Source organism: Apium graveolens, chromosome 9, assembly GCF_009905375.1.
Source record: "Apium graveolens cultivar Ventura chromosome 9, ASM990537v1, whole genome shotgun sequence".
Taxonomy (NCBI): domain Eukaryota; kingdom Viridiplantae; phylum Streptophyta; class Magnoliopsida; order Apiales; family Apiaceae; genus Apium; species Apium graveolens.
In genome coordinates this window covers 20,818,912-20,843,835 of record NC_133655.1, presented here as the reverse complement: position 1 = coordinate 20,843,835, position 24,924 = coordinate 20,818,912, and the positions used below count along the sequence as shown (strand labels likewise).

General features: G+C 37.7%; 3 protein-coding genes across 3 annotated transcripts; 1 reads left to right on the top strand and 2 right to left on the bottom strand.

Moving 5' to 3' along the window:
- Window positions 1-7,617: 7,617 nt before the first annotated feature.
- On the bottom strand, window positions 7,618-8,667 carry LOC141685091 (uncharacterized). Its single transcript, XM_074490217.1, has 2 exons — window positions 8,086-8,667; window positions 7,618-7,950 (listed from the first exon to the last, which is right to left on the bottom strand). Exons 1-2 carry the CDS (start codon window positions 8,665-8,667, stop codon window positions 7,618-7,620), a joined length of 915 nt encoding a protein of 304 aa, XP_074346318.1.
- A 4,537-nt stretch (window positions 8,668-13,204) lies between these two features.
- On the top strand, window positions 13,205-18,379 carry LOC141687294 (CRM-domain containing factor CFM9, mitochondrial). Its single transcript, XM_074492512.1, has 4 exons — window positions 13,205-13,442; window positions 13,671-13,938; window positions 16,376-16,777; window positions 17,085-18,379. The coding sequence occupies exons 1-4, from the start codon at window positions 13,369-13,371 to the stop codon at window positions 18,225-18,227; spliced, it is 1,887 nt and encodes a 628-aa protein (XP_074348613.1). The 5' UTR covers window positions 13,205-13,368; the 3' UTR covers window positions 18,228-18,379.
- Window positions 18,380-18,713: 334 nt separating this feature from the next.
- On the bottom strand, window positions 18,714-21,460 carry LOC141686957 (uncharacterized). The gene is made up of 2 exons (XM_074492073.1): window positions 21,030-21,460; window positions 18,714-20,280 (listed from the first exon to the last, which is right to left on the bottom strand). Exons 1-2 carry the CDS (start codon window positions 21,084-21,086, stop codon window positions 19,183-19,185), a joined length of 1,155 nt encoding a protein of 384 aa, XP_074348174.1. The 5' UTR covers window positions 21,087-21,460; the 3' UTR covers window positions 18,714-19,182.
- Window positions 21,461-24,924: the final 3,464 nt, after the last annotated feature.

Genomic DNA, 24,924 nt, shown 5'->3' with positions numbered 1-24,924 from the left:
GGTGTTTATTTGGGCTTTTGAGTTATGGGTCTCCGGACTGTTTGCTTTTGACTTTAAATAAAATTGAACACAGGGTAGTCCGGACCATATAGCTTTCAAGATAAATAAACTGTAGGGATATAGACTAACCTTTATCACTTGTTTTAGGTTTATGGTCCAGACTAAAGCTCGTGAAAAGGCCTACATTACTTGATATCTGGGGTTTCTGGTTCAGATTTAGAGTCTTCTAGTGATTCTGAGCGGATTGAGATGGGGAAGAAAGCGTCCACCTCAGAATCTGAAGCTATAACCAAACTTTCTGTAGCTAGGATTTCCTCTAGGAAGGTGCCTTGCACTCCGGAGGGATTATGGGTTGACACCCCGGGTTACTTCATCACCAAGAGTGATGAGATAGAGAACAACTTCTATTATAGAAGTATTAGGTCCGGGTATGTGAGGCAGCCTAATGCGGGTCCGGGGCCTTACAATAAAGAAGAACTCGACAGGAAGTTTGCGGATAGTATAGTGGCCAAGGAACACTATGAGCTGAAGGATGAGTACACTGTTTTAGATCATGCGGTGCATGACTCGTCACTCCGGGTTGCTTTTCAGTTGGACCGTCGGATTAAGTGGAGGTGGCCGGAGCCCGATGAGCGGATTTATCACAGACCGGCCGATGGATTCGTTCCTGTGTGGTTGGAGCATCTTCGCTCCGGATGGAATCCACATTGGCATCTCTTTTTGAAGCATCTCTGTAAGTATGAGTACAAACTATCTCCCATGCAGATAACTCCCAATAGGATAAAATGGATGTCCTGGTTCATTGCTTCCGGCAACCAGTTTAAAGTGCAACCCACCTTTAAGTTATGGCATCATATTTTCCACCTGGTCCGGTCCAGCCAGATGCCTCTGTATGAGATTCGGTTCCGGGCTCCGAAATGTGGTTATGGTGGATCGTACAGGCCCGTTATTCAACAGTCCTCTTTAAAGCACTGGAATGGGGAGTTGATTATGCTTAGGGGTTTAGATTTATATTACCTTCCCCGTGTTGCTGCCGAGGGAGTCCGGACTCGGTTTCGTAGGGATGTTCTCCGATGGGATGCTATCCGGATGATTTTTGCTTTCTGCGAATGTCTTGGTTTTCAGATGACCCGTGACACTTTCATGATTCACAGGACTATGCATAGGCTAGGTTGTAAGCAATTTGGTTTTGTGTCCGGACTATTTATATGTTTTGTGTTCGGACTGTTTATGTGTTTTATTTTGTTGTGGTTCTTTGTAGTTTTTTGACTTGTGTGTTTTTTGCTTTGTTTTTTGGCAGGCTTACCAAATTATAATCCAGATATGTCTTCTTCGGCATATAGTGAAGCACTTAAGGGTTTGGGAAAAGCTTTTAAGCTGTCGAAGAAAGCTGTTGTTCGTGGGTCTGGATCCAATGCTTCCGCAGAGGAGGGATCGCAGAGTAATGCTGCTTTGAAGCCCTAGGCTGATGTGAATGAGACTGCTCTGAAGCCAAATGCTGAGGTGGATATGGGTGATGAGTTTGCCAACTTGGAGGATTTGTAGCCTCTTGGAGAGGTTCCTGATGTTGAATCCGGATGGAAGAAGAAGAGGCTTCGGACTCTTGGTTCCAAACCTCCCCAGAGTTAAAATTTTGATGCTGGTACTGGGTCTAGGGTGGATAGGGGGAAGGGTGTTGTGGAAGAACAACTGGAGAGATCCAGTCCGGAGTTTGAGCTGGAAGTTGCGCGTTTTATGGTTGAGATACCTTCTCCGGAGGAGTGGAAGGAGATGAACCGCTCCGGATTCGATGCTACGATGAAGGAGTGTACTCGTATCTGGGGCCGGGTATGGAATGTTTCCCTGAGTTCTGTTTATCTTTTATTCTTGTCTTGAGTATTTTTCTGAGGTTTGTATCTTATGTTTTGTAGCTTGGTGGTTATATGGCCGGAGATGCTTCCCTTGCATATAATGATTTGAAGAATGCTCAGACCTCCATTGCTGATAAGGACACTGAGATTGGTCAGCTCCGGGATCAGATCATTGTCAAGGATACTTCCTTGGCCGGACTAAATAAGCATTCTAATGATGTCACGACCCGGGCCGAGATTGCTGAGAAGGAGGCTGCGGATTTAAAGTCTGACCTAGCTGAACTCCGGAAGCAGCTTTCCTCTGTGAGGCCGGAGTCCGAGGTCATTGAAGAGTTCAAGAAGTCCGAAGAGTATGACAGGGTGATTGCGAATGTAGGTGCTCCGGAGATTGGTCGATGTTGGGTTATTGCTGAAAGACACATCAAGACTGATCCAGAGGCAAATTGGGACAGCTTTGTTGAAGAGTTCATTAAGGCTAAGCAGAACATTGAGGCTGGACTCGATGATCCGGAGCCCTTCGATGGTCCTTGCCCTAACTTCCTTCCTCCCAATGCTCCAGAGTCTTAATTTCTTCTGAATTGTAATTCGATGTTGCTATGAGACTTTTAACCATTTGCTGTTTGTAATTTTCGTACTTTGCTCTGGGCTGACTTTTAGTCTTGTTATGTTTTGAATGCTTGCATTTATTGCTGTTATTCTGCTTTGCTATTTTAGTTTCTTTTTGCCTTAGAAAATTTTTCTAAGTTATAGTTTGCTCTAGTCTTGACTAATAGCTTGTCCGGATTAGTGGTTAGGTTTTTTTACCTAGGGAGGTATTTCTAAGTAAAAATGGTTGCTCTAGTCCTGGACTCATAGCTAGTCCGGACTAGTGGTTGTCTTTTTTACTTAGAAAATTAATTTAAAGTAAAAATGGTTGCTCTAGTCCTGACTAATTGCGTGTCCGGACTAGTGGGCAGATTTTTAGTTAGAAAGTTAATTCTAAGTAAAAATGTTTCTCTAGTCCTGACTAAATGCTTGTCCGGACTAGTGGTTTCTTTTTATTTAGAAAATTAATTCTAAGTAAAAATGGTTGCACTAGTCCTGACTAATTGCTTGTCCGGACTAGTGGGTGGCTTTTTAGTTAGAAAACTAATTCTAAGTAAAAATGGTTGCTCTAGTCATGACTAATTGCTTGTCCGGACTAGTGGTTGTTTTTTTTACTTAGAAAATTAATTCTAAGTAAAAATGGTTGCTCCAGTCCTGACTAATAGCTTGTCGGGACTAGTGGTTGCTTTTTAGTTAGAAAATTAATTCTAAGAAAAAATGGTTGCACTAGTCCTGACTAATAGATTGTCCGGAATAGTGGTGGCTTTTTAGTTAGAAAATTAATTCTAAGCAAAAATGGTTGCACTAGTCCTGACTAATAGCTTGTCCAGACTAGTGGTGGGTTTTTAGAAAATTAATTCTAAGTACAAATGGTTGCTCTAGTCCTGACTAATAGCTTGTCCGAACTAGTGGTGGCTTTGATAAATGTAAAGAGGAATTGCTTTTCATTAATCATTCAAACAAAATATAAGGAAAAAAAATTGGTTTCTTGCCATATTGGCTACAAGATTTTGGTTGCTTTGTTTGTTCTTTTATTGGTAGAATTTTTTTAGCCTTAGTCCATGCCAAGTATTTGGGATTTTTGAGCCATCCATATTCAGGAGTTTGTAGGTTTATGGCCTTAGGACTTCTTTGGCCTTGTATGGTCCTTCCCATTTGGGCATTAGCTTTCCAGTGTTTGTGAGATCTGATGCTTCTGTGTCTCGAAGGACTAAGTCTCCAATTTGGAAGTTTTTGACTCTGGACTTCTTACTGAAGTGCTCACTTATTTTCTCCATGTATTTTTCCATCCTTTCTATAGCTTGGTCCCGGACTTCATCAATTAACTCCATGTTTGTTTTAGTCCTTCTTCATTTGCTTCTTCCTCAAAGTTTATTGCTCTGTGAGAAGGAGATCCCACTTCAATAGGAAGCATTGCTTCTGTGCCATAAGCTAGTTTGAATGGAGTTTCTCCTGTGTTTGTCCTGGGGCTTGTCCTGTAGGACCATAGTATGCTTGGTAGTTCTTTTGGTCATTTGCTTTTGCTTTCTTTGAGTCTCTTTTCAATACCCCGGAGTAGGATTCTGTTGGTAACTTCTACTTGGCCGTTTCCTTGGGGATATGCTACTGATGACTTCTTGTGCTTGATCCTGCACTCTTGAAGGTAGGACTCGAATTCTGATCCGATGAATTGGGGTCCATTGTCTGATACTAGGACTCGTGGTATTCTGAACCTCATCAAAATGTTGTCCATAAACTTTATGCAGTCTTGCTGATTGATTGTTCTCATTGCTTTCCCTTCAACCCATTTGGTCATGTAGTCAATTGAGACTAATAAGTACCTGAGATCTCCTTTGGCTCGGGGAAAGGGTCCCATGATGTCAATACCCCAGACAGCAAATGGGATAGGTGACAGGACTGAGAAGGGTAGGATTGGGCTGATCCGGGACACATTGCTGAAGAGTTGGCATTCCTTGCATTTTTTCACGAACTCTATTGCACCTTGATGAATAGTTGGCCAGTAGTAGCATTTTCATATGATCTTATGAGCTAGGGACTTTGCAGACATGTGATCTCCGCATATCCCTTCATGCACTTCCGCCAAACAGTACTTTGCTTCTTCCGGACCGACAGATTTCAGGATAGGAGATGAAAAAGTCCTGCGGTAGAGCAGTCCTTCTTCGAGGAAGAACTTGACTGCTTTTGCTTTTAACCTTTGGGCTTTTCCTTTGTCTTTAGGGAGCTCTCCTTTCTCCAATTAGTTGATGAAAGGAGTCATCCAGTTCTGGTTGCTTTCAATTACCAAGATTTCTCCGGATTCAATAGATGGTTTGTGGAGTTCTTCAAAGTAAACTGAGCAGTCCAGATCTGATGAGTTCCGAACTAATTTGGATAGAATATCCGCTTCTTCATTTTCTTCTCGATATATCTGAAGTACTTGATTGTTTGGTATTGAGGCTAAGTAACTTTGAACCAATGCTTGGTACTTCGCCAGAGTAGGGTCTTTTGCTATGCATTTTTCATTTGTTTGTTTGACCATTATCTGGGAGTCGCTGTAGATTTTTAAGTCCTGGACCCTCAGAGTCCTGGAGAGCTTTAGTCCTGCAATCAACACCTTATATTCTTCCTGATTGTTTGTTGCGGGGAAGCCGAAAGATATAGCTGTTTGAATCGTGAATCCTTCTTGAGTATGAGTCCGGCTCCTGACCTTTCGCTTGTTGAAGAACCATCTACTTTCAAGGTCCAGGTTCCTGGACTTGCATCTTTTTCTGGCTCCAGATCCATGTTCATTGGTTCTGGCTTTTCTTCTGGGAAGTTGCATTCGATTATGAAATCTGCAAGTGCTTGAGCTTTAATGGCAGTCCTGGGAATGAAGCTTAAATTGAACTGGCTCAACACCACATCCCAATTGACAAGTCTTCCCGAGACATCTGGCTTGTGAATTATTTTCCTTAGGGGCTGATTTATCACCACTCTGATTTCTCTTCCCTGAAAGTAGTGCCTGAGTTTTCTTTAAGTTATGACCAATACAAAGGCAAACTTTTCCAATCTTGGGTATCTTGTTTCTGCGTCTTTGAGGACTTGGCTTATATAGTAAACTGGTTGTTGTTTTCCATTCTCTTCCCTGATTAGGGCAGCTTCTACGGCTTGTCCTCCTGCTGACAAGTATAAATAGAGACGCTCTCCTGGCTGAGCTTTAGTTAGGACTGGTGGCTGAGAGAGGTAAGACTTGATTTCCTCAAATGCCTTTTGGCACTCCGGACTCCAGTTCACCTCTTTCCTATTGCTTGCTCCTTTGATTAAATCAAAGAATGGTAAACACCTTTCTGCTAGCTTTGAGACAAATCTCCCGAGTGCTGCTAGGGATCCTGCTAGCTTCTGCACATCTTTTTGTGTCCTGGGAGCCCTCATCTCCTGGATTGCTTTTATCTTCTCCGGATTGGCTTCTATTCCTCTGTTGCTGATCATGAATCCTAAGAATTTGCCTGCTCCTACCCCGAAGATGTATTTCTCCGGATTTAGCTTGATTTGGTTCTTCCTTAGGTTGTAAAAGCACTCCTTCAGATCTTCCACATGTCCTGATATAGTTGTTGATTTAGAAATCATGTCGTCAACATAACACTCCAAGTTCCTCCCACTCTGGGACTTGAATATCTTGTTCATGGCTCTCGGTACGTTGATCATGCGCTTGTTAGTCCGAAGGGCAGCATCACATAAGCATAGACTGCTCTATGAGTTATGAATGTTGTCTTAGGTATGTCCTTCGGGTTCATCTTGATCTGGTTGTATCCGGAGAAGGCGTCCATGAAACTTAGCATGATGTGTCTGGAGGTGGCATCTATCAGTTGATCAATATTTGGGAGAGGGTATGGGTCCTTCGGGCATGCATCATTCAGATCGGTGTAGTTCCAACACATTCTCCATTTACCGTTGGACTTCTTCACCATAACAACATTAGCTAGCCACTCCGGATATTTGATTTCTTTGATGATTCCTGCTTTGAGTTGCTTCTCCACTTCTTCGTCTATGGCTTTTTGCCTCTCCGGGGCAAAATTTCTTCTCTTCTGTTTGATTGGTTTTCTGTTTGGGTTGACATCCAAGCTGTGTATTGCTATGGACTCATGTAGTTCGGGCGTGTCTCTTGGACTCCAGGAAAAAAACATCTTTATATTACCGGAGCAGGGACACTAATCTCTCCTTGAAGGACTCCTCGAGTCCTGATCTAACTTTCACCTTTTTGTTAGGACTGCTCTCATCAACCTGGACTTCTTCTGTTTCTACTGCAGCTTCGATTTTTGCTTGTTCTTTATTTGAAACTATTTGATGAATTCGGGCTTCAGAGTTCTTCTTCAGATATGAGTTTACTTGTTCAGATTCCTTGGTTTCCTGCATGGTAGGACTGGCTTGGTCTAGGACCTGATTTGCCTTGTCCACTACCATGACTTGGTTGCTTGCCGGTCCTTCCGGACTTGTTATATTTGCTTCTTCCTCCAGACTTGACTTAATGAGTTGTACTTCTTTTGTTGCTTCTTCCCTTGTCCGGGGTCGGTGCTTCTTCATGCTTTGTTGCTTGCGAAGGACTGTTTCCTTCCTTTTGTTATCCTGGTGGGTTTCTGCCATCACTAACCCCTGGGTGTAGCATGTTTCAGCAACTTCATAATCTCCTTTTATTTCCCCGACTCCTGTTCGGGTTGAGAACTTGATCTTGAGATGGGAGATTGAAGTTATCGCTTGCATCATGGTTATAGCTGATCTGCCAATTATTCCGTTGTATGACGAAGGAGCGTTGATTACATAAAACTTGATGACATGAGTCACTTGGTTAGGAGCAGTTCCAAAAATGACTGGCATATATAAAATTCCTTGGATCGAGACTAAGTTGTTGCCGAACCCATAGAGTGGGTCCTCCCGCAACTCGTTTGAGCAGACGCTCCCTAACTGCATTCGATCCACTGTGTGCTTGAAGAGAATATTTACTGAGGAACCATTGTCTATGAGCATTCTTCTTACTTCATTATCAAAGATGTCCAAAGTGACAACCAAAGCTGCATTATGATGAGGGTTGACTCCTTCGTAGTCCTTACTGCTGAAGGATATCACCAGGTCTAGGAGTGATTGAATTGAGAGCACTTCTTCGCCGAAGTCCGGGCTCCGAGGTAGGGAGTGTGAGCCTCCTAGGACTACATTGACTATATTCTTCCCTCTATTCTGCTTCTCCCCTGTTGTTGCTATCCCGGACTAAGTACTTGTTCATATTTCCTTTCTTCACTTGGTCCTCAATGAAGTACTTGAGTGATAAGCAGTTCTCGGTCTTGTGACCATGTGTCACATGATAATCACACTGCCTATTGTAAGGCCTGCTTTCCGGAGGAGTTTGCATTGGTTTCGGAGGATAATATAAAGGCTTGTCTTTTACCTCTTTCAAGATTTCCTCCCGGATCATGTTGAGAGGAGTCCAGTCCGGCTCCTGCTTTGGCTCCCGGGGTTGCTTCGCGGGTCCTTGATCGCTGTTTGACTCCTGCTTAGGACCAAGTCTCTGGAAAACCGGAGTAGTTTATCTTTCTTGGATTTGGTTGCCTTGCTTGAACTTCTTATCCTGATGGTGACCCCCTTTCGGTCGGTCATCAGTGTTTTTACTCCTGGACCCCCCATTCCGGGTCATCCTCATTGCCTGGAGCACATCTGTTTCCTTTACGAATCTGGCATCCATGGAGTAAGCTGCTGCCAGACTTTGTGACTCCTTATTAATTAGCTCCACGATATATCTCTCATTGTGCTCTGGGTCCAACTTTCTCCTGAAAATTCTCAAAGCTTCTCTCTCATCCAAGCTTGAGACTTTGTTGATTCCTTCCTGGAACCGGCGCATGTATGCAGAGAGGGACTCATTGTCATGCTGCCGGATTGTCTCCAGGTGACACATGTGCATTTCGTGCATTTTGTTTGCCCGAAATCTTTGAAGGAAGGAAGCGCATAATTCCTTCCAACTATGGATGCTGCGGGAGGGGATTCTGCTGAACCATCTTTGGGCCCCTCCCTTAAGAGTTGAAGCGAAGAATCTTGATTTTGTCAAGTCATTGTAGTAATATATCTGTGCTATCTGCTCAAAGTAGTCCAGGTGCTCCACCGAGTCTCCTAGACCATCAAAGAAATCAAAGTTGTAATGCTTCAAGTCCCGCTGCCGGGAAATGGCCTCTAAGGAGTGGCTAAAGAGAGTTAATATTTCTCCAATTTCTACTCCTGAGTCTCTGTCCATCTTTCTTTGCAATTCATAGATCATATCTTTCAGGTCCTTCTACTTTTCTTCTTCTTCATCATCAGAATTTAGCTCTGGAGTAGGGTCTCTTCAGGTTCTCTTGCTCCTGGACTTGGCCAGTAGTTTCTCTTCTTCTAAATACATTCTCATTTGGATCTTTAGTTCAAGCTTTGCTTCTTCCTCTTTCTTGATTTGCTCCCGCACCTCTTCCAACTTTCTCTGCTTAGCAGCTTCTGTTTCTTTTTTATTGCCTTGATCTTTTTTTCTTTTCTTCCCCTTGGCTCCAATTTGGTCAAACACAGATCTTTTAGATTGTTGGGAGTCCCCGGACTCCTCCGGTTCCTCCTCAAGTTTGGCTTCTTCCTGGAGCCGGGTTTGCTCCTGCCTGTAGAGCCTGATTGCTTCTGCTAGTTCATCACTTGTAAGGTTGGCCATGTGCTCTTCGGCTACTGGGACATTGGTGTACTTGTATTGGTTAAGCTCAATAAGGCTTCTGACGTCTCTGGTGTTTACAATTCTCTCCACGATGGGAGTGTGTTGCAATGGTTGCTCCTGGAACACTTCGGATCCCGCATCAAGGGCCTGGGAGTGGTTCGGCTCCTGGACCTGAGCGCTAGCAGATGGTCTCCCAGAAGTATGCTTTCCCGATCTTGCCATTTCTCAACAATACCAACAACAACTAACAACAATATGCTATAGAAAATATCGATCTGAGGTTGCTTTTTAAAAATTGCAAAAACTACCCAGAATAATAACAAACACCAACAAATAGCTCCCTGGGACTACTTAACGAGGTGGCAGAACAAGTATAGCGGGGTTATAAACACAAAGGCAATATGCAAACTAAAGCAAAATCGGGGTTCTAAAGCGATCAAAACCAACAATAGCACACACAAACGTGGCTCAAATCAACGAAAAGGCTCACACAAACGTGGCGTAAAATGACGAGCACACACAAACGTGGCTTAAATAAACAACATTCATGTTTATGGAAGAGGTTGGTTGCTTGGGTTCTTACAAGTTGAATAAATGGACTCTTTCAAGAGTTTGCTGATGAAGGTGAATCCGGGGGCACCAAGACCCAGGGATGGAGAACCCCTCCTTCTAGCGCTAAATAATAACTCCTGGTGGCGGGGCCGCTCCTTCGACGCCGTGCCTGGATCCTTTGCCGCTGTGAAGGTGTAGTTGTGGTGGGGTTCCTACAAAACAACACCGGAAGGGGGGTTTTGGTCCCGCGGCGCCTCCGGTGTGAGAGTAAGAACTCTCTTTTGGGGAAGATGCAGATAAATATGAATGAAGGGTTGATATGTGTGTATATGAGTGTGAGAGAGTAATTAAACTCAAAACCTTACCTTCTTGGGCTATTTATAGCCCAAGGATAGGGTTTCGGGGTTGGTACCTTTAAATCCTAGCCATCGGTTCTGGGAGCGGAGGACACCTGGTTGAAGTGGATGCTTACACATGTCAGCGCGGGATTGGTCGAGGAATGTTCTGAGAATCCACTGACACGTGCCCTGATTATTCCCATGATTGATGTGTGACAGTTGTCCCTGTCGTGTGCTTGGGCCAGTGCCTCACGTGCTGGGATTTCTCAAGGCTGGGTTTGCGGGACTAGGCCAGCCAGGACTGACAGTACGCGGGACTAGACCGAGTTAGGAGTCCAGGACAAGTCCTTCCAGGAGCTATATGGAGTTAGGAGTTCAGGGTTAGACCTTGCAGGAGCTATATGTACTATCAGCTTTCTTTTAAAGTTGGGGGGATTTTGTTTATTACGGTCTCTATCATGCATAAAATCATGACCACGGGCACGTCCATGTCCACGTCCATGTCCATGTCCAACTGTTTTATTATCTCTATATTCATTATTAGTCACCGCATTCACTTCAGGGAATGGTGTTCAGCCAGTTGGACGTGCTTGATGATTTTTTAGCAAAAGTTCATTATTTTGCTCAGCAAGAAGCAAAACAAAAATCAGCTCAGAATATTTTATGAATCCACGTTCACGATATTGTTGCTGCAAGAGCATATTATTTGCATGGAAAGTGGAATATGTCTTTTTCCTACATATCTTTATCGGTGATATTCTCGCCACATAATTTCAATTGAAATGTAATCTTAAACATGACAGAGTTATACTCGCTCACACTTTTATAATCTTGCAATCGCAAGTGTAGCCAATCATAGCGAGTTTTAGGAAGTTTCACCATTTTTTGGTGGTCATATCTTTCTTTGAGATCCTTCCAAAGTGTTGATGGATCTTTAATAGTCAAATATTCAGTTTTCAATCCTTCATCAAGGTGGTGGCGAAGAAATATCATGGTTTTTGCCTTATCTTATTTGGAGGTTTTATTTACCTCTTTTATAGTGTCACCGAGGCCCATTGCACTAAGATGGATTTCAGCATCAAGAATCTATTTCAAATATTTTTTTCCCGGTGACATGAATTGCGTTGAATTCAAGCTTTGTAAGATTCGATATTTTGATTACTAAAACGAGAGGGTAATACACATTAATATCAAGATAATGATATATCTTAATATAGAAGTTCACCAAAATTTCATATTTCACATGTATAATAAACATAATATAAAATCAGAAAAAATTCATGGCCATGAATTTATATTCATGCCCATGAATTTCTTCTGTATCTCAGGTTGGTTCTCTTTCATGTGCATATTTCGTTAACACTTTTATAATAAGCACATTCGGTTAATATTTAAAAATATGCAAGGAAAACACATATGCATTAATATTTAAAAACGCATGATAATATAACATGATGATGGTGCATTGAATTCAATCTAATGGTACATTGAATGCAATCTACTGTATATTTAGCGTCTTAGCACGTTGCACCCATTTTTACCTTTATAATTTACCTCAATATTAAATCAAGGAAGGTGGGAACTATTAAAGCAAACAAAGATGAAACATATTGATCCAATATCTCAAATCAAATATCGTACAAGATGGCTAATTATGATAAAGTCAAATCTGATCAGTTTTAAAGAATACCAATTTACTCTATGAAGATGATTTTATATGAAAAAGTATAAAACACAAAAAATGTAGAAAATTCCGGGATCTTTCCAGAATGGTATGGCTCATAATATTTGAACTAATATTCAATTTAATATGAATTTTAGAAGTCACTACATATCATCCTGAATCATACAATCAGATTACACAAAATACAGATTTTGACATACTTATAAGTAGATTTTGGAAAAACGCAAAGAAGAAAGATTGTAGATAATCAAAAAGCCTTTACAACGAGTATAAACTCAATAAATTCCGATGAATAATAAATAAGATACAAAATATATAAGAATCAAACATATAACAAGCACATAAAGATCATTCAATTGCAACTGAAGCAAAGTAAACTAAAAATAGTGTACTTACCTGGTGGACAAACTGAAATAACGTAAAATCCTTCTTCTTCTTGAATTTCCAACACCTATTTATACTTTGATGATCTCCTTTCAACACTTAAATAAAATTGATCTCCTTATTTTATAAGCAAATCGTACTGATAACGTATTATATATAATATATATAAGAGAGATTGAGAGAGAACTAGATAATAATGAAAGAGATAATCTTGTTATTCTATATCATAAACAAAATATAAGACATCCTTATATAGACCAGTAGAATAGATGTTACAAGGAAAATGGAGAGCGGTTGATACATAACAATTCAATGCGTAACAATATAATTGGGCCTGTTTGGCAATATACTTATAAGCCACTTATGGCTTATAAGCCCGTAACAGCTTATCGACGAGTGTTTGTCGACCCAACTTATAAGCCGAATTTACAACTTATAAGCTGATAAGTTGAAAGTTGGCAGTGACGTACTTTTTTCCAACTTATTTTCATTTTTTCACTTTTTTCTAGAGTTTTGATTTTAAAATATAAATTTTAAATATTTTCTAATTTAAGATTCATGAACTAAGATAATTGTATTTAACAATTATTTGTTTTAATTCATTTAAGTAAAAAAACTTCTGACTTATAAGTAAATTTATTCAAACACTTATAGAACTTATAAGTATTTATCAACTTATCACTTATTTCACACTTATTCATTTTAAGTCATAAGTTACTTATTTTAAGATTTCCCAAACGGGCACAATGAGTGATGCGAGAATGAAAAAATGACAAAAATAGCTGATTTTTGAAAAATTTTAACAAAAATAGTCATTTTGAAAAAAGTGGCCAATTTTGGCCGATTGAATACTCCACTGTCAGTTGGGTATCTCAATTTGTATAAGATACTCCACTGGCAGTTGGGTATTTCATATATGGGATACTCCACTGCCAGTTGGGTATCTTATATAAAGTGGATACTCCACTGACAGTTGGGTATCCCATCGGCCAAAATTGGCCAACTTTTCAGAAATTGGTTATTTTTGTCAATTTTGTGTAAAAATAGGCTAAATTTGTCATTCACCGTGCGAGAATTAAACACACCCATTTATTTTTTATTTTTGCTAATTCTTTCCCCCTAATGGTTGATTAAAATACAGGGAAGCAGTTCGGCCCTAAACCCTGAAAACCCCCAAATCTTCTTCTTCCTCCTACATTTCCTCTGTATGAAAATGGAACCAAGAAGAGTCTTTTAATCACTATTCCTATACCTCCTTCTATTTCTTTCAATAATATTCATATCTATATATACAGGTTTTACTTTAAAATGTTTGCTTTGAGGAACCTTCACAAGAATTCCATCAAAACCCTTACTTCCTTCATCCTCCACTCTCCTTCCAAGTACTCTCTCTCTCTCTCTCTCTCTCTCTCTCTCCCCCCCCCCCTCTCTCCCTCCCTCTCTCCCCCCCCTCTCTCCCTCCCTCTCTCTCTCTCCCCCCCCTCTCTCCCTCCCTCTCTCCCTCGCTCTCCCTCCCTCCCTCCCTCTAATAGTGACATGTATTATGTGTAAAGACTTGATTTTTACCGTAATTTCAAGAACTCAACTAAGCACTCACTAATTGATTGCAGGAATGTGATTGTACACAATGATATTTCTCCAAGAATTATATTGAACAATGTGAATTCGACTGATGTCTCTGTTTCTTCAATTAATTTATCGAAATGCTTTGATGGGTATCGGGCAATGTCTACATCAAGGGGGAAAAGCATGAGAAGTAAGGTAGAGAATCGAATGCGAAAAGAATCAGGTAAAACCCTGAGGGAAATTAGGCGGAGCAAGAAACTTAGGAAGAAGATGATGACCGACGAGGAGCGCCTTATTTACAATCTCAGAAGAGTATGTTTTCAAGTCTTAATTCCTTTGTAACGATGCATATTACTTTCGTATATTGATTGGTATTTTACATATATTTTTTGTCATTCTTTATATGTTGTTATAGATTTTAAAGCTTTGATGTGTAATTTGAAGCTCAGTGATTCACTATACCAAATCTGCTTGATTGTGCACGTCATTATTTATCTTGATGTTTGTTTAAATTCTGTAGGCATATCAGGTTATTGTACTCATGAATCATGATCCTTGCTTAGTATCTGAACGTTTTACAAGCTTAAGTGTATACTCCCTTTGTTTTTAAATAATTGACGTTTGACTTTTTGACACACGTTTTTAGGAGCTTTGACCGCATATTTAAAATTGTATTTGTAATTTTTTTTCTTAAATAAAAATATCAATTCAATACTTTAATCCACGAAAAGAATTTTTTTTTTAAAATATTTTTAAAGAAGTGGTCAAAGCTCCTAAACATGTGTGCCAAAAAGTCAAGCGACAATTATTTGAATACGGAGGGAGTATCTTTATTTGGCAAGAATACTATATTCTGCAAGACATATTATTTAACCTGCTAGATAGATCATTGTTAGTAGAGGATAAACCGTATACTCTTATGTTGAACATAGTTGAAGCTATGTAATGTCTGTCATTTGCTGACTAAATTTATGAAGGCATGGTTTTTATAAAAAATGAAAGCTTAGACTGTAGCCCTGATTTGGAGTGCAACATTTAAGATAACAGAGCTCCATTAAGTTGGTTGTAGTATAAGCGTTTAGCCTGAATAGTTCAATTACATACCTACATTGTACATTTTATTTAAAATAGTACGTAATCGATACAGGCAGTCAGGCACATATATAAAGTATGAATGTAATTAAATGAGTCGGTACCTCTGTACAATGAGTTCTTTTGAAAATGAACCAAGTTGCTTCTGATGACTTCACACTGCCGGAAGATGAGAGTGAGGTGGTATCATTTCGGTATTGTTTACATGTATAATGTATGTTTATTATATATTATTATGTTACATTTCTTTGTATTGATGGTCTTGCTTTCGTCTTTTCCTTCTATCTTGTCTAATGTTGATATGTTGCACTCCGCAGCTTTGCTTGCAACATCGATGTCTACATGAAGATTTTACAGTCATGTGAACTTTTTTTTATCAATATAATAAGCACATCATTAAGAAACTAGGTTATTATACAATGACCTAGGTTGGTGTATAAGCTTTAAGAATGGTATATATGGAAATTTGCATATCGCTTGTTTTTAATGATTTGCATGTAGTTGAATATCCGCAACCCCAAGCATCCTGCAATTCAAATCTGATACTTGGATTTATATAGATATTGGATTGATATTTAATACTCGAGCTGTAGCCTTGTATTACTTAACGCCGTGGTTATGCTGCTGTAATATTAGTAAGCCACAATTTGACATCCCCTTCTGTAGTTTTACCAAACATTTGATGAAGAAAGTTGACTGGATGTCAACTTTCTGTTACACTTTGGGCAGGAGGTTTAGAAATAGTAACAGTTTCTTGTTTCATTGATAAAAAAAATCATTGTAGAGAGTTATCTTCTTAGACAAGACATTGTTCTGTAAATGTATAATATTGCTTATGCTATCTCATGATTATAGTACCTAGAGGTAACAGTCTAGATCTGTAATTATTTGGTACCAATATAGCATGTGTTGATACTGATTGATAGAATAATTGGATTACAATATATGCATTAGTACGTAAATTATTTTTTCTCGCAGATTCTTCAATAGAGTTCAGACGATTGTGCATTTAATTGAGTTTTGTATACATTTTAAGCTTGCAACTGGTTTATTGCAATTGCTATTGTCATAAACCACTTCATTGGTGCAGTGCAGCGTCAAATTAAGAAATATAAAATTATTCATATATGATTATTCACACTCAAGATAATGACAATTTCTAAGTTATACTTATATATAATATAATATTTCTGTAAATAGTTATTGCTCATAGATAAGAAGGGCTAACATAATCGTAGATTTGGATCACAATGGGGGAAAATAGATGTACTAACCTTTAACTTCAAATCAGTAAAAGATTTGTATATCGCAATTTTAAGTCCTCTATGAATAAAGAGTGTCATTATATCACCAGTCAGCTTATAACAAACAAATTATTAAACTATATATGCTGGTGATGTGGCATTAGAAACGTAGTTGAACTGCTATATTTTGCAGTTTGTGCCCACAACTAACAGTACGATTCATATGATGTGGTTTCAGCTAATTCCTAGTTGGATATATCATAATAGCTTTAGTCATGTCCCAAGACCTATACTCTGAATGTTTTTCATTCTTAATATGGAGGAATATTGACATAATGCTTAATATATTTCATATTTTGTACTATTAGTTTTACAACTATGTAATTCTCTTTTCTCCTTCGTAATATGTGTAGGCCAAGAAAAAGGTGGCGTTGCTTCTCCAGAAGCTGAAAAAATATGAGCTACCAGAGCTACCACCTCCACGGCATGATCCAGAGCTTTTGACTCCTGAGCAGCTCCAGGCATACAGGAAAATTGGCTTCAGGAACAAAAATTATGTCCCTGTTGGTGTCCGTGGAGTATTTGGAGGGGTTGTCCAAAACATGCACCTCCACTGGAAATTTCATGAAACTGTGCAGGTTTGCTGTGATAATTTTCCCAAGGAAAAAATCAAAGAAATGGCAACTATGCTTGCAAGGTTGAGCGGTGGAATTGTGATAAATGTACATAATGTGAAAACTATTATCATGTTTCGTGGTAGAAACTATCGACAGCCGAAGAATTTAATACCTATTAACACCCTTACAAAGAGGAAGGTTGGTGTGCATACTATTATTTCTTTTATGTTTATAGTTTTGCCGTCTGTGCAATGGGCGCTTTGAATATATTATGTTATTCTGCACTCCATGAGCAATGTCCTACAAGAATGTGTTTATATTGGTTTCTTTGTGTTGCCACCTGAAAAGCCTGTTAATACTCTTGTTTTTATAATTTTTTTGCTAATATAGCCTGTTAATACTTGATAGTGATAACTATTACACTATTTGAGATTTCAGAAAGTATTGTCACATTTCGCAAACCACTGATGCACAGAGGGTAAGCACCATTGTTTATTATGTGCAGGCATTATTTAAAGCGAGATTTGAACAAGCACTTGATTCTCAAAAATTAAACATAAAGAAGTTGGAGCAGCAGCTCCGTAGGATGGGTGTTAATCCCGATGATCCTGTTGCCATGGCCAGCATTCAGAGAGTAGCCTCAACATTTTTCAATGCAATTGACAAAAAAGAAGGAAGCCCGTATGTCTTTCATGGGGACAAACAACGAGCAGCAGAGTCTACCAGTAATATCAAACAAGCAGAACCCGAAGATGATAGTGATCAGGAGGAGCTTGACAAATTTATAGCTGAGATAGAAGATGCAGCTGATAGGGAATGGGAGGCTGAGGAAGCAGCAGAGCAAGAGGAAGCAAGCAAACTTAGGTATTGGAATAAAGAAGATATGGACGGGAGGAGTTACAGATCTGAACTGGTCAAAGGTGACTACAATGATGATGGTGAGAGCCAACGAGGGGCAAGGAGTTGGAAAGATAAAAATAACAGGCAGAGAATTGACCATACCGAGGATGAGGAGGATAATGATGATGATGATGAAGAATGGAATGCGAGTTATGCTAGAGCAGTTAATAAGCGTGAAATTGATGCTGGTAACGCAGATAAATTTCGTGAAAAATTTACCACACCTAAAGCTGGAAGCAGTAAGGCAGCTAAATTTGGCAAACGCAACAGTGATGATGGGTTTCAGATAAAAAATGAAGATAAATTCAGGGGAAAGCTAGCTGAAAAAGTTTCAGAGTCGGATGAAATGTTAACCGACTTGGATGATGCCATGTGGGAATCCGATGATAAAAGTGAAACAGTTAAAAGTGCAGAATCAAGAATGTCAAGTTATCAGTACAAGAGCAGCAGTGATGAAGAGAGTCCACGCAACACAAATGATTCAAAAAACCATGTGAATGGGATGAAAAATCAACGGAGCAGTGTCCGAGATCAGAAGCGATCTTCTGAGGATTTATTTAGTGATTCTGAAATTTTGATGTGGGAATCAGATGACGATGAAGAACCTGGCTGTAAAACACTAGAAGCATCAACTGATGGTAATAGAAGCGAGAAAACAGAAACTGTTGGTCAGAAAAATAAGAATAGTGGAGAATATAGTAAGATGAGAACTGCTAAAGAAGCTGATGAAATTTGGGACAGCGATTAAAAAGTCCAGTCATCAGCAATTTTACAATCATCTATTCTTAACATTTGAGCTCCTTGTTGCAAGATGCTCCATATGTATTTGTGATGTTTCTTGAACATTTGTCCCATTATATTTACGCTTTTCAAAAATAATTATTTTACATTTTTTACTATTTTGTTGATATCTGTAGTTTTTATCTGAATTAGCAAAATCAATAGGGATTGAAGTTATCATATTATAATATTTAAGTTTATCATACTTAAAATCTTACATCAGAAAAATAGGCTGCAAAGTTTGGTAAAGATATTAGATACTTGTAGTCTTGTACATGGCATGAAGATGATCTCTAGTTACCCGTATGATAGGTAGCAAAGTATTCCATTTGATATATAGTAGTAATAAGTTACAACTCAGCTTTTATTTAATTTTTAATTTATCTCATTGTTACCGAACAAAGGGCAAATATGGATAACAGCACCAACAGTTACTAAAGATGAGCAGAACCAGGAAAAGAAAGGACAAGTCTATGTGTAATAAATATAAAAACAGAATCGTAAGAGGTAAACAAAAACAAGACTAAAAGATTCTCACCCCAGGGCCAGCAGCATAAAATAGAGGCGAAGAGAGGCGAAGAGATGTTATTTAATCTAAAGTTAATATTTATCTCACAAACTTTCATACAAAAACAATGGACGCAGGGTCTGGCAAAAAGAAGATGCCTCCATCCAAGATGTCCAGCACAAAGTTTTACTCGATCCTCTGAATGCCAAGAACGACATCTAACGACATCTAGCATGTCAGGTACCATCCCAAGCCTTCCCAGCATCTCCTCAAAGAATCGCCTATTTTTCCAAGTTAATGCTTCACTGCAGATATCACGTACAGAGAATGACCCTCATATGCGTTGGCGAAACATAGAGCCCGCGTCTCCAAATCAAGAAAGTCCTTCTACTGCCACAACTGGAAGCTATATATGTCAACCACTTTCTCTTATACAGTTTCCGGGTAAAAGATATCTGTACATATCAGCGTTTTCTAGTATATACGAAGGTAGATGAACGGCCGAATAAGAATGTGGGATATTTCCCATCCTCGAAATAATATCCTTAAATGTGTACTCCTCTGGAAGCATGTCATAAAGATCGGCTCCATTGCAAATGACAGATTGGATTCTTTCAGGGTTCAGGTAATGAGAAAACCTTACTCGATCTGTATGGCTGTAAGCTTTCATCTTAAATATAAAATCACTAATTAGACGGAAACAAAAGCTGCAATGCCAACCTGAATCTGCCAATAGAAGATCACTCTGACGATAATGTGCGTACCTAGTCTTGCCCTTCTCGTACTTGTGAACTGAAGCTCTCCAACTTTTGTGCTTAACTTCAAACTCAAAGGAGTACAAATAGTTCTTCAGTTCAAGGTGAATAACAGGGGGAATTTCATCACACCATCTCAATAAATTAATCGTGTGGCTACTGGGGATTTCGTCGACGTCAGACATAAGCAATAAATCATCATCCTCTATACCTGCAATCTTGAGAAGTTGGTCTAGTGCTACCCTCTGATATGCTTCTTCCACAAATGGGTTTTCACCTTTCTTGAATCTTCCCCCAATTGTTGCATATGTTAATCGTGGCTCAACAAATTTAAACTGATCCCGATGAATAGAAAAATAATGGGGCTTGGGCAATCCCGTAAACGTTGAATTCGATTCAAGAAGAACAAATTGAGTAATATAAGGATACAACTCCTTCCATCGAATTGTCAACATATCAACTTCGTTACTGAACAGAACAGCATCATATACTCGCCGAGGATATTCACGTATTCCCCAACCATGAAGGTTACAAAGAGTTTCCATAGTCACATTATCATTATAGTAGTGAGGTATATCAATGAAGGGTTTAGGTGGAGACTGCCAGAGGGGTCGCAGGAAGTATGTAATCTTTTGTCCATGAACATATATACCAATGATGCATGACGGAATAATCAGAAATAACAACATGAAAATCCTTAGGTCTGCCCCATGCAGCATGCACCGAAGTCTCGTCAACAATGCAGGCCGTGATGAATCCTGCAGATAGAAAACAATGTAAAATATCTTACAAATACCTACGAAAACAACATAAGATTTTAACTTTAATTTTTCAACACCGTTATATTCCACCAGAATCGCGACATTCAACAAATAGTTCAAACCATCAATAGCAAAAAAAGGGCGCAGATAAAAGGTCCTAGATACTTGTATAACAACTTCAATCACTTGAAAAAAAATTAATATCATTAAAAAAACCTCAATACTCTTGAGTCCTAAACTTCAATTCATGTTTAAACCAAACCAACAACGTCTCTAAACTATACAAACATCCCCTAAAAAGATCAAATACATAGACAGAGTAACTTCAGGAAGGCATACAATCTCCGCCAAACACAAACACAATATACAAAGAAACCTACAGAATCACAACATCCCAAGAAGGGCTCAACAACATACTTACACAAATGCAAAAAAAAAGATAAGACTCTTAAACATAGCATTCATACAAACATCAAACAACTCATACATTTGTCTTAAAAACATGTAAGCAATTCAAAATCAACCCAAGCCAACAATATTGCAATGCAGAACACAATCAATCAAACATAAATTATAGCCCAACTCACTTTACTAATCAAATTCAATACCAAACCCAACCAAACAAATCCTAATCAAATATTAAAAAAAAACCAACAAGTACAAATTAGCCACAACCAAGAATCAATAAAGACACAGACTTTAAATTCAAAAACAAAAACGAAACAAAAGGGCTAATGCAAAAATACCTTGCCACAAAAATCTTGACAAAAATCATCAGTCTTTTTGTAATTTTGAAAAGGCATTATGAGGACCCAAATACAATCCAGACAGCCCCCAGAATGCCAATAATTCTCTTCTTTATCAATGCCCCTTCTACATAAAAATACATAAACACAGAGAGATCTTTAAAAGAGCCTTTAAATTACAGTTAAAAAAACTACCCAAAAAAGCCCAAGTTAGAGGGAGAATTTGGGTAAGTGGGGAAGGGGGAGGGAGCAGTTTTTGTGAAATTCTCTCTCTCTCTCCTCCTTCTATCTGGAAAAATGTTGTGGGTTTCTCTCTCTATATCTGTGTATTTATATATGGGCACTGGGATATTTACATACAGAAAATTGTATGCAAGTACTATGTATAAATTTAGTGCGTGTGTGTGTGTGTTTTGATGGGGTGAGGGGGCTAAAAAGAGGTGGTATCCTTAACTGCTATATTTTCTGAATGGACTCCTTTTTTACCAATTTTTTGTGGCTGCCAACAATTACTAATAAAATTAAGAAATCTTAACAAAAAAAGTTATGAATTTGTATTTATCGTAAACTATGTAAAAAATAAATTTTTTATTTATATTTATCTTGAAGTTGTATTGGAAGCAAATTTCAGTGTTGCAAATTATTTTGATATTACTCAAGTAAAAACTGTTTTTATTTTTAGCTGTAATGGGGCCCATGTCTTATGGTAATCATAATATTTTGAGTTGTCCTTGGAGTTCCTGGGGTGTTTGTGCAAATTGGGTCTAGTTAAATTATCCGGAGCTATTCGAAACCGGTTCATAAAAAATTTAAATTTGGTTCGGAAATAATTGAGCTCGAGCTTTTAAAAATTTTAACCGATCTGAACTCGAGTTTCAAATTAATCAGCTTATAAGGTTCGCGAGCCTTATCGAGCCTCTATTATTTTATTTTATTTATTATAAAGACATTTTTAAATAAATTTTTAACATTATTATTTATTTATTATCGAATCGAACTCAAGGCGACCTCGAGATCAACCGATCATATTTTGAGTTTTTATTAATATTAAGTGAGATTTCGAGCCGAACTCGAGTCTACTGAACTTTTTACGACCCGAACTTGAGCCCGAACTATTTTAATTGAGTTCGAACCGAATCTGACAGTGTTCGACTCGGCTCGATTACGTCCCTAACGTAAACCAAAATGACCCGAAAAATACTTCGATAAAAGCATCTCCGATGCTATTTAAAATAGTATAAAATGATAATTATGTAAAATTTGTTGAATTTGTTAGCGGAGTTTGACTATATTTTAAAATTGTACGTTGTTATTATTTTCAGTTGTTGTAAATAAAATATTTAATTTTGCCCACGAAGTGTAAGTGTAGCGGTTGAGCTCTTGTACCTCCTTTTGGAAGGTCAAGAGTTCAATCTCCGGTGTGTACGTGTGTTAGGGATGTACACGGTTCGGATTGGACGGTTTACTGAAATTTTACAACCTAGCCCAATTTAATCCGATTGTCAAAGTTGTAACCCAACCCATAAAAAAAAATCATAACCCAATTCAATTTATAATACTTTGATTGGGATCAGTTTGATCGGTTTACTAAATATATAAAACTAAAATTAATAATTATAGAATACACCGAATTAAAGTCTAAAATACTTAAAATTCTCATTTGTTTTTCTGTACGAAGGAATCTATTTGAATAATTAATTGCTACTTAATACACTATACTTAAATTGGTTTTACATTTTTAGTTAACGTGAGAGTAATTTGAGGGATAATGAATTACAAATATCAACAATTGTCTCGTAAGAGTTGACTCGGTTGGTTAAAGATAAGATAACTATCTTCTTGGTCACATTTTTGAATCACACGGAAGAAGAATTTATGATTATGCCTCATGAGTTTGAACATGTCACTTAAATGCGGTTTATCTTGGTTCACATGATTTGCCGAATATTGTGTGAGCCCGGAGGTTTTATCAGTGCGCACCCGAAGGGTATCGGCTGCGAGTTATCTACGATAAAAAATATACCAAATTGGAAGAGACCTTCAATTTATTTACGGGATTGGGTTGTACCGGTTAAAAAATATTGAAACCCATATACGACCTAATTAAATTAAGTTGACATTTTTTTAACTCAACTATGTTTCGGATTGGGAAAAGTCGGTTTTGGATCGGTTAAAATAATGTTGGTTCAGATTGAGTTGGGCGGGTTGATCGAGTTATGTACACCTCTAAAGTGTGTAATTAGTTAACAAAAGAAAAATATTTTAATATGATAATATATGACGTATAATTTAATTATAATATGTATAGGTTCAATAAATATGGGTAATCATAATAATTTTTTACATGATCTCTATAATATCTATTTATACTATATTTAATATAATTTTAGCTAAAAGTTTTTGATCATTGAAAATGTTCTAAGAAAAGAAAAGTAGTAAGAGTTTCATTATTACTCTCTCCGTCCCTAAAAAGGTGTCCCGTTTGTCTTGGATACGTTTGTCAATGCACAATTTTGATTGTTAATATATTTAATTTCGTATTAGTATTAAATATAAAAACTTTATTGTATTAAATTACTCATAAATATGAATTCAACAATATCACTAATAACTATATTTGATTTTATAGATTAGACGTAAATTAGTAGTCAATCTTTTACGACGAATAGTGTAAAAAGTAAAAACGAGAAATGTAATATTGGTCCAGGGAGTAACTTATGAGTTATAAGATGTAAAATAAAAATTTATATTAAAAATAAATTGTGGTTTGGAGAAACGGAACTAATATTAGATGAATTTTGGACCGACCAAACACAGATTAAGAGTTTATTTCCTTCAATAAAGAATGAACTGCTGAAATAATGATTTAATGAGCACCAAAAATTTATAATGCGTCCAACAGTGATCAGGCGACCACTAACGCACGCATGGTCGCTTTTTGCACTTCATTACTGTCCAGTAATCATTTATCACTGAGGTCACAATTATAAAATTGCAAATTTCATGTAATATTTATTTGTAATACATAAATTCAAATAAATTATTTTAAAATTTAATATTCAATTTTTCTTTGTTTCAGACAAGTAACTACCAATATTTAATTTAAGAGGATATGTTTTACTTGTTATTCCCTTATTTTCATATATTTATAACAGTCAATTATTTCATTTATTCATCCATTTCTTTACACATCGTTAATATCACTTTAAATTCTTTACATTTGAAAAATATCTCTCTCAATTTTTTACAATTCAAAACTTTACTGCACTATTTCATGCTTTTTGTTAACCCCGTGGCCAAACTCAATATAAACAATTGAGTGAGACCGAATGAGTATGTAAATTTAATTAGGATAATGAATTTGCTAAAAACAGATTTTATTATTAAAACAGAATTACCCGTTGTTAAAGTTTCCGGATTACAAGTTTGTTTGAGATTCTACTAAATCTTCTTCTTTGTCATAAAATCTCTTTTGCAATTCATCAATAATTTTATTTTCCTTCTCTTTTCCTCATCGTCATCTTCGTTGTCAAGTATTTTCACATTCACCACTTTGGTAAAAACTTTTGTTTTCACAATAAACTCTTGTGGGATTTTTCGCATTGAGCTTTTGGTATAGTTTTATTTTCTTCTTTTATAATTAATTTTACCCTCAAAATCGTTTAAAATAAACAGGACATGACCTGATCCGAAATTTCCATCTGCCCTGCAGGGTACTTTCTAGCTAACTTGGTAAACTAACATAATATTCACGAAAGAAAACAATTGCAAGTTAAAGAGGACTTTTGTATAAGCATGTCCAAACCCTAAAAGTTATGCCACTTTTTTGTAACTCCGTAGTTATATAGAATATAAAGTGTCCTTGAATCAGAAATTTTACATTTGAGTTGGGCAA